This window comes from Leuresthes tenuis, unplaced genomic scaffold, assembly GCF_036924035.1.
Source record: "Leuresthes tenuis unplaced genomic scaffold, fLeuTen1.0.hap1 SCAF_6, whole genome shotgun sequence".
In the NCBI taxonomy this organism is placed as follows: domain Eukaryota; kingdom Metazoa; phylum Chordata; class Actinopteri; order Atheriniformes; family Atherinopsidae; genus Leuresthes; species Leuresthes tenuis.
The window spans coordinates 1,136,563-1,146,562 of NW_027325360.1; the positions used below are offsets into that span (position 1 = coordinate 1,136,563).

The following is a 10,000-nucleotide window of genomic DNA, read 5'->3' on the forward strand; positions in this document are numbered from 1 at the left end:
GACATACGCTGCTCGAAGCTCCACCCACCCGCCCTCCTGAGCCGCTGAGTCTGAAGAGAACAACCAATCAGACTCTGCGGCCTGGACCAGCCGCTCCACTTGACCAATCAGGGAGCTGATCTCAGAGGGTTTCTCGGCTGCATCGATCAGCTTCTCCTGCAGCCGAGAAAGCAGCTCTGTGATTGGAGGGAGAAGGGGGCGGGGCTTCTCTGAGAGCGAGGAGGAGAGATGAAGGTCACAAAGAAGAGATGACAGCTCCATGCTGAGGAAGAGGAGGAGAAAGAGTGGATGTTTCAGTCTGTTCAACGGCTGAGAAACGCTCTCAGGTCTGAATCTACTTTCCTTAAAGCTCAGTTACCTGAGCGCCATCGGGTCGGATTAACGGCTAAATTACAATAAAACTGAGTTATTCAGCTCATAACGCCTTAATCTGACAGGAAATCGGATCGAATTAAGACCTGAGATAACTCAAAGTGGAAGGAGACGATATTCCTGTCGTCAGAAAGAAAGAAACAAGGCGATGGAGAACGTTGTGCATCTCTGTGCCATAACCAGCTCACCACAGATGGAGAGGGACGCAGCTTCATCTCGCTCTGCGTTCGCCATCTTTCTGAATGCCTGAGTTTGTTGTTGTTGGCGGTGAAGACGCCAACAGGAAGTGGCTCTATTAGCGATAGCTGAAATGGGGACAGCGCCACCTATCGTACCGGGGTATGACACGCTTTGTGCCAGTGATTCCATTCATTCACCGCCATATATCCAAGGATAATTACCCTCAGATAAGGAGCAGAACCCAACTGTAGCTTCAGCTAATCTCACTGACTGATATGAACATGAGTTACACCGTCAGAGCTGCTCATTGGTTGGCAGAGATGGAGGGCGGGGTCAGGTTATTCACCTCCCAAACTGTTTTAAAGACATGAGCTTTTACTTTGGGTCTGATGATTGAATATTCTCTGATATATAGAGGCCCAGACGGCCAGAAGGTTCTGATCCATGTCAGATATCAGCAGGATCTGTTCTCAGAACCAGTTTAAAACGTACAGAAACATGTCAGAACACGTAGAACCCATTCAGCCGCCATTTTGTTTCACTATAACTGCAGCTTTGTGTTAAGCTAAGAGGTTTAGATATTTCACCTTTTCCTCCCGTTTTTAACTCAATACAAGTTCAAGGATTTTTATTGTTAATTATCTACATGTACTGGACATAAAGGAGATCAAAATGCTGTTTTTCTGTCACTTGGTTAAAAGGTTAAAAATAAAAATTTAAAAAAAGTAAAAAAACAAAATAAAAATATGCACAAGAACATTTTTAGCTCAGATTAAAGTGAAAAAGGATTAAAAAGTGAGTAAATCTGAACGGTTCCTTTGTCAAAAAAAGCCCTGGAATGTTTGGCCGCGCATGCGCACTGAGTTACGTTTTTCGTGATTTGATGACGTCAGTTGTGACTTCCGCCTCTTTGTCGGAAACCGGTTTCTGTTACGGCGTTAATCATCGATTAAAATACAAAACAACTGGCAGAATAATGGATAATTTATGGAATAATAAACATTGACTCATCTTCATCACGTGATCATCATGAAACTGACCTCAGATCCGCGCTTTCTTCACTCTGATCGTCCTCCTTCATCTCCGCCAAACTTCATTCAGTTTCTGTTGAATTTTAGAGGAACTCTGAGCATGTCGCCCGAACCCCGCGGAACGTTTAACGGGGCGGAAAATGTGCTTCACGGGAAGACTTCCGGCTAGGAACTAGCTCCACATGAAAGGTTCCTATGTCCCGATATGACACAATTAACCACGTTTTGTATCAGTGAGATGATAGATAAAGGATAGAATTAACAAAACGACGGTTTTACATTAATTACGAATAAATCGGGCATTTGAAATGTCCAAATTTAGATAGTTTAAATACAGTAAAGAAGCTAAAACTAAGGATAATAAAGATTAAATGTTGCTGCAGATAATTTGTTTTGTTACGTTTACAGTTAAAAAAAAAAAAATATATATATATACATTTAAGCTTTGAAAGTACTGATTATATGATCAACTAAACGTATTGATAATCAATAATAAAAGAGCTGAATTCCAACAGTTGAATCCTGAAGCTTCTTGTTTTGTCTCCATGTTCAAATGTTTGTGATAATAATTTCAGGGACAGAAAACACCAAGAAAAAGAAAATAAACTCAAAGTAAGACAACAAAAACATACAAAATTCAATAAAGAGATAAATATTTCAAAGAGAAGCAAATTAAACAGAAATAGATTATTAAACGATAGAAAACAACATCAGAGACCCAAAAATGTTAAAAATTTAATTTAAATTTGACATAAAACCGAGTCCTTTATATGTAATTAAATCCCAGGAGGCGTTCCCAGGTCAGATGGGATATATAATCTGGTTCTGGTTCTGACCCGGGGCCTCCTCCCAGGAGGCATCCTAACCAGAAGAACCACCTCAGCTGACTCCTTTATATGTGGAGGAGCAGCGGCTCTACTCCGAGCTCCTCCTCCCCCCGGATGATGGAGCTCCTCCCCCCCGGACGGTGGAGCTCCTCCCCCGGATGATGGAGCTCCTCCCTCCGGATGATGGAGCTCCTCCCCCCCGGATGATGGAGCTCCTCCCCCGGATGATGGAGCTCCTCCCTCCGGATGATGGAGCTCCTCCCCCCCGGATGATGGAGCTCCTCCCCCCCGGTTGGTGGAGCTCCTCCCCTCGGATGATGGAGCTCCTCCCCCCCGGTTGGTGGAGCTCCTCCCCCCCGGATGATGGAGCTCCTCCCCCCTGGACGGTGGAGCTCCTCCCCCGGATGATGGAGCTCCTCCCTCCGGATGATGGAGCTCCTCCCCCCCGGACGGTGGAGCTCCTCCCCCGGATGATGGAGCTCCTCCCTCCGGATGATGGAGCTCCTCCCCCCCGGATGATGGAGCTCCTCCCCCGGATGATGGAGCTCCTCCCTCCGGATGATGGAGCTCCTCCCCCCCGGATGATGGAGCTCCTCCCCCCCGGTTGGTGGAGCTCCTCCCCTCGGATGATGGAGCTCCTCCCCCCCGGTTGGTGGAGCTCCTCCCCCCCGGATGATGGAGCTCCTCCCCCCTGGACGGTGGAGCTCCTCCCCCGGATGATGGAGCTCCTCCCTCCGGATGATGGAGCTCCTCCCCCCCGGATGATGGAGCTCCTCCCCCCCGGTTGGTGGAGCTCCTCCCCTCGGATGATGGAGCTCCTCCCCCCTGGTTGGTGGAGCTCCTCCCCCGGATGATGGAGCTCCTCCCCCCCGGATGATGGAGCTCCTCCCCCCCGGTTGGTGGAGCTCCTCCCCTCGGATGGTGGAGCTCCTCCCCCCTGGACGGTGGAGCTCCTCCCCCCTGGATGGTGGAGCTCCTCCCCCCTGGATGGTGGAGCTCCTCCCCCCTGATGATGGAGCTCCTCCCCCTATCTCTAAGGCTGAGCCCCGCCCCCCTCTGAAGGAACTCCTTTCAGCCGCTTGTATCCAGGACCTCCTTCTTTGGGTCAGAACCCAGATCTGTGAGCTCAGGTGAGGGTTGGAACAAAGATGGAGCAGGAACCTGAAGAACCCAACAGAACCACATCATCTGCAGAAAGCAGAGCTGTGACCCTGAGGTTCAGAACCAGACAGAACTGTTGGAGGCCGTATGGGTGGAGTTCTGACCCGGGTCTTCCAGCACTCCTCTGGAACCCTGAATGTCTCCTCGGTGTCAGCTCTGATTATTGATCGTCTGGGAATGGAAACACTGTTTCAGCGCAGGTGGACTCAAACACCCCAACCGAGCCTGCAGGTGGTTCTGCAGGTGGTTCTGCCAACAGAACCTTTGTCTTTTCACGTGTTCTTAACGAAGCTTTCCCTTCCTGGTTCTCCTGAACTGATTTCCCTGTGGAGTCTGGACCTGGGTACTGACCTGCTGAAAGGATCCTGTGATCCAGCCGTTTGATCTTATTGATCTTTTCCTCTGATTTGTCCTCTCATCATCCTGCAGACTTCAGACTCGGTTCACAGAAGAGTAAAACCTTACAGCAGAACTAAGGAAGGCCTGATGAAGGAAGAGCCTCAGCGACAGCAGAGGCCTGCACACACATGTCCAATCAGAGTGTTTGTGGGGATATTAGCAGCAGATTAAAGCACCTTGAAATGATTTCTGGCCTTTAGCATAAATCAGGGACTGGGACTCAAAGACTGAGGTGTTTCCTGTTTACACAGAAGCAGCCACATCAGAAAGGGTTAAACGCCTTTGATGACGCAGATTAGCCGTGTGTTTGTTCACGTTTCAAAGCGGGAGGAAACGTTTTGAAGCGGCTGTGATCTCAGGATGTAAAGAACACTCAGACTCAGACACACGAACGAGAAATCACTACAGGAGCAGCCTGGGTGGTTCTGGTTCTGCCCACTCCAGAACCAGAGCCGGGTCCCACTCCAGAACCAGAGCCGGGTTCCACTCCAGAACCAGAGCCGGGTTCCACTCCAGAGCCGGGTCCCACTCCAGAACCAGAGCCGGGTTCCACTCCAGAGCCGGGTTTCCACTCCAGAACCAGAGCCGGGTTCCACTCCAGAACCAGAGCCCGGTTCCACTCCAGAACCAGAGCCAGGTTCCACTCCAGAGCCGGGTTCCACTCCAGAACCAGAGCCGGGTTTCCACTCCAGAACCAGAGCCGGGTTCCACTCCAGAACCAGAGCTGGGTTCCACTCCAGAGCCGGGTTCCACTCCAGAACCAGAGCCGGGTTTCCACTCCAGAACCAGAGCCGGGTTCCACTCCAGAGCCGGGTTCCACTCCAGAACCAGAGCCGGGTTTCCACTCCAGAGCCGGGTTCCACTCCAGAACCAGAGCCGGGTTTACACTCCAGAACCAGAGCCGGGTTCCACTCCAGAACCAGAGCCCGGTTCCACTCCAGAGCCGGGTTCCACTCCAGAACCAGAGCCGGGTCCCACTCCAGAACCAGAGCCGGGTTTCCACTCCAGAACCAGAGCCGGGTTCCACTCCAGAACCAGAGCCCGGTTCCACTCCAGAGCCGGGTTCCACTCCAGAACCAGAGCCGGGTTTCCACTCCAGAACCAGAGCCGGGTTCCACTCCAGAGCCGGGTTCCACTCCAGAACCAGAGCCGGGTTTCCACTCCAGAACCAGAGCCGGGTTCCACTCCAGAGCCGGGTTCCACTCCAGAACCAGAGCCGGGTTCCACTCCAGAACCAGAGCTGGGTTCCACTCCAGAGCCGGGTTCCACTCCAGAACCAGAGCCGGGTTTCCACTCCAGAACCAGAGCCCGGTTCCACTCCAGAGCCGGGTTCCACTCCAGAACCAGAGCCGGGTTTCCACTCCAGAGCCGGGTTCCACTCCAGAACCAGAGCCGGGTTTACACTCCAGAACCAGAGCCGGGTTCCACTCCAGAACCAGAGCCCGGTTCCACTCCAGAGCCGGGTTCCACTCCAGAACCAGAGCCGGGTCCCACTCCAGAACCAGAGCCGGGTTTCCACTCCAGAACCAGAGCCGGGTTCCACTCCAGAACCAGAGCCCGGTTCCACTCCAGAGCCGGGTTCCACTCCAGAACCAGAGCCGGGTTTCCACTCCAGAACCAGAGCCGGGTTCCACTCCAGAGCCGGGTTCCACTCCAGAACCAGAGCCGGGTTTCCACTCCAGAACCAGAGCCGGGTTCCACTCCAGAACCAGAGCTGGGTTCCACTCCAGAGCCGGGTTCCACTCCAGAACCAGAGCCGGGTTTCCACTCCAGAACCAGAGCCCGGTTCCACTCCAGAGCCGGGTTCCACTCCAGAACCAGAGCCGGGTTTCCACTCCAGAACCAGAGCCGGGTTTCCACTCCAGAGCCAGAGCCCGGTTCCACTCCAGAGCCGGGTTCCACTCCAGAACCAGAGCCAGGTTCCACTCCAGAGCCGGGTTCCACTCCAGAACCAGAGCCGGGTTTCCACTCCAGAACCAGAGCCGGGTTCCACTCCAGAGCCGGGTTCCACTCCAGAACCAGAGCCGGGTTTACACTCCAGAGCCGGGTTCCACTCCAGAACCAGAGCCGGGTTTACACTCCAGAACCGGGTTCCACTCCAGAGCCGGGTTCCACTCCAGAACCAGAGCCGGGTTTCCACTCCAGAACCAGAGCCGGGTTCCACTCCAGAACCAGAGCTGGGTTCCACTCCAGAGCCGGGTTCCACTCCAGAACCAGAGCCGGGTTTCCACTCCAGAACCAGAGCCCGGTTCCACTCCAGAGCCGGGTTCCACTCCAGAACCAGAGCCGGGTTTCCACTCCAGAACCAGAGCCGGGTTTCCACTCCAGAGCCAGAGCCCGGTTCCACTCCAGAGCCGGGTTCCACTCCAGAACCAGAGCCAGGTTCCACTCCAGAGCCGGGTTCCACTCCAGAACCAGAGCCGGGTTTCCACTCCAGAACCAGAGCCGGGTTCCACTCCAGAGCCGGGTTCCACTCCAGAACCAGAGCCGGGTTTACACTCCAGAGCCGGGTTCCACTCCAGAACCAGAGCCGGGTTTACACTCCAGAACCGGGTTCCACTCCAGAGCCGGGTTCCACTCCAGAACCAGAGCCGGGTTTCCACTCCAGAACCAGAGCCCGGTTCCACTCCAGAGCCGGGTTCCACTCCAGAACCAGAGCCGGGTTTCCACTCCAGAACCAGAGCCGGGTTTCCACTCCAGAGCCAGAGCCCGGTTCCACTCCAGAGCCGGGTTCCACTCCAGAACCAGAGCCAGGTTCCACTCCAGAGCCGGGTTCCACTCCAGAACCAGAGCCGGGTTTCCACTCCAGAACCAGAGCCGGGTTCCACTCCAGAGCCGGGTTCCACTCCAGAACCAGAGCCGGGTTTCCACTCCAGAGCCGGGTTCCACTCCAGAACCAGAGCCGGGTTTCCACTCCAGAACCAGAGCCGGGTTCCACTCCAGAGCCGGGTTCCACTCCAGAACCAGAGCCGGGTTTCCACTCCAGAGCCGGGTTCCACTCCAGAACCAGAGCCGGGTTTACACTCCAGAACCGGGTTTCCACTCCAGAGCCGGGTTCCACTCCAGAACCAGAGCCGGGTTTCCACTCCAGAGCCGGGTTCCACTCCAGAACCAGAGCCGGGTTTACACTCCAGAACCGGGTTCCACTCCAGAGCCGGGTTCCACTCCAGAGCCAGAGCCGGGTTTCCACTCCAGAACCAGAGCCCACCTTCCTGTTCCAGCCTGCTTATTTCCTTCTCTTTATATCCTTTATGTATCTTTAAAGCTTTTTCTACTTCCTGCTTTTATTTCATGTAACTTTGAATTGTTTTTTGATGTGTTGTCTTCCTGAAATGTAAAAAAAAGACTTTTCTCTCCACATTCACATCACATTATCTGATGTTTTATATCAACAAGCAGCATCAGTTCAGCTCAACATCAGAAATAATCTCAACCTCCACACTGACTCAGCCTTTATGAACTGTGATGTCATCTGTGATGTCAGCGCCTTGGAGCTTATCACAGCAGAGCTGTCGGCGGGCTTTTCATCCACTTCCTGTTTACCTTTCCACCTGACGGAGCTTCTGTCATTTTCTCTGATGAAGAAACAAGCCGACAGGAAATGAAAGAGCAGAGAAGAAGCTTAAACACACACAGAGGCTGTTGTCCAGGTGACGGCAGCTTTTAATGGTGACTCAGAGGTCAGAGGTCAGACAGGTTCAGGTACATTTGGTTACAAACTGAAGGATGAAACTCATAATGAAGGGAACTGAAACATTAAAATGAACTTATTGTCAGTCACAGGATACAAATGACACCAATTATCACATGATCAAAGCTTCTTTAGCTTCAGTAACTTCCACATGAAAGAAAATGTGGGCGGAGTTTAAACCCTTAAAGTGGGCGTGGTCTGTGGCTCCTGATACAAAATGAGAGTTGGCAGGTGCATATAAAGATAAAAGATAAAACTTTACAAACTCTTTTTTTAATTGTTTGGATAATCAGTAACTTCAACAAATTATTCAGGAAATGTCCTCCAAATGTGACGTTGAGATTTTAATAGCAAAAAACATTCGATCACATAGAAGTTGGCCAGGCCGATACATTATTGATTATTTACCAGGGATCATGCATTAAGTTGCATCCATTATTAAGTTTTTCCCTCTTTTCTGTCTTCTCAAACCCCAGCTGGTCGAGGCGGATGGACCCTTCCTGAGTCTGGTTCTGCCAGAGGTTTCTTCCTGAGTCTGGTTCTGCCAGAGGTTTCTTCCTGGTTCTGGTTCTGCCAGAGGTTTCTTCCTGGTTCTGGTTCTGCCAGAGGTTTCTTCCTGGTTCTGCCAGAGGTTTCTTCCTGGTTCTGGTTCTGCCAGAGGTTTCTTCCTGGTTCTGCCAGAGGTTTCTTCCTGGTTCTGGTTCTGCCAGAGGTTTCTTCCTGAGTCTGGTTCTGCCAGAGGTTTCTTCCTGAGTCTGGTTCTGCCAGAGGTTTCTTCCTGGTTCTGGTTCTGCCAGAGGTTTCTTCCTGGTTCTGGTTCTGCCAGAGGTTTCTTCCTGGTTCTGCCAGAGGTTTCTTCCTGGTTCTGGATCTGCCAGAGGTTTCTTCCTGGTTCTGGTTCTGCCAGAGGTTTCTTCCTGGTTCTGCCAGAGGTTTCTTCCTGGTTCTGGTTCTGCCAGAGGTTTCTTCCTGGTTCCGGTTCTGGTTCTGCCAGAGGTTTCTTCCTGGTTCTGGTTCTGCCAGAGGTTTCTTCCTGGTTCTGCCAGAGGTTTCTTCCTGACTCTGGTTCTGCCAGAGGTTTCTTCCTGGTTCTGGTTCTGCCAGAGGTTTCTTCCTGGTTCTGGTTCTGCCAGAGGTTTCTTCCTGGTTCTGCCAGAGGTTTCTTCCTGGTTCTGGATCTGCCAGAGGTTTCTTCCTGGTTCCGGTTCTGGTTCTGCCAGAGGTTTCTTCCTGGTTCTGGTTCTGCCAGAGGTTTCTTCCTGGTTCTGCCAGAGGTTTCTTCCTGACTCTGGTTCTGCCAGAGGTTTCTTCCTGGTTCTGGTTCTGCCAGAGGTTTCTTCCTGGTTCTGCCAGAGGTTTCTTCCTGGTTCTGGTTCTGCCAGAGGTTTCTTCCTGGTTCCGGTTCTGGTTCTGCCAGAGGTTTCTTCCTGGTTCTGGTTCTGCCAGAGGTTTCTTCCTGGTTCTGCCAGAGGTTTCTTCCTGACTCTGGTTCTGCCAGAGGTTTCTTCCTGGTTCTGGTTCTGCCAGAGGTTTCTTCCTGGTTCTGCCAGAGGTTTCTTCCTGGTTCTGGTTCTGCCAGAGGTTTCTTCCTGGTTCCGGTTCTGGTTCTGCCAGAGGTTTCTTCCTGGTTCTGCCAGAGGTTTCTTCCTGACTCTGGTTCTGCCAGAGGCTTCTTCCTGGTTCCGGTTCTGGTTCTGCCAGAGGTTTCTTCCTGGTTCTGGTTCTGCCAGAGGTTTCTTCCTGGTTCTGCCAGAGGTTTCTTCCTGGTTCTGGTTCTGCCAGAGGTTCCTTCCTGGTTCTGGTTCTGCCAGAGGTTTCTTCCTGGTTCTGGTTCTGCCAGAGGTTTCTTCCTGGTTCTGCCAGAGGTTCCTTCCTGGTTCTGGTTCTGCCAGAGGTTTCTTCCTGTTAAAGGGAGTCGTTCCTTTCCACAGTCCCTCAGGCTCAGGACGGGAGATTGGACTGAAGACAAGTTTCGGTCCAATCTGTTGGTTTCCTTAGCTAGGATATTATTTTTGAATTGGCTCTATATGAATGAATTGGATTATTTTTAAATGAATTAATTGAATTCCAATTGGCTTGAATTGGACTTTATTATTTAAGTGCCTTGAGATGAAAATTGTTATTTTGGCGCTTTATAAATAAAACTGAATTGAATTGAATTGAATTGAATTGAATTGAATTGAATTGAATTGAATTGAATTGAATTGAATTGAATTGAATTGAATTATTTGAGAGATGTAATAACTGAATATGAAATAATACGATCAGGTAACTGATTCTGTCTCAGCAGCGTTAAACTTTAGGCTCGTTGTTCACATCTTTTTAAGTTAAACTGAAAT

General features: G+C 51.4%; 1 protein-coding gene across 1 annotated transcript in view; it reads right to left on the reverse strand.

Moving 5' to 3' along the window:
- The window catches only part of tti2 (TELO2 interacting protein 2), a 14,008-nt gene extending 12,286 nt beyond the window's left edge, over nucleotides 1-1,722 (reverse strand). The window contains exons 1-2 of the mRNA XM_072387145.1: nucleotides 1,593-1,722; nucleotides 1-262 (exon numbers count right to left, since the gene is read on the reverse strand). The exon at nucleotides 1-262 is cut by the window's left edge and continues 219 nt beyond it. Coding sequence (XP_072243246.1) covers nucleotides 1-262; nucleotides 1,593-1,633 — 303 coding nt within the window. The 5' untranslated portion in view covers nucleotides 1,634-1,722. The remainder of the gene's footprint in view (nucleotides 263-1,592) is intronic.
- Between the last annotated feature and the right edge of the window lie 8,278 nt (nucleotides 1,723-10,000).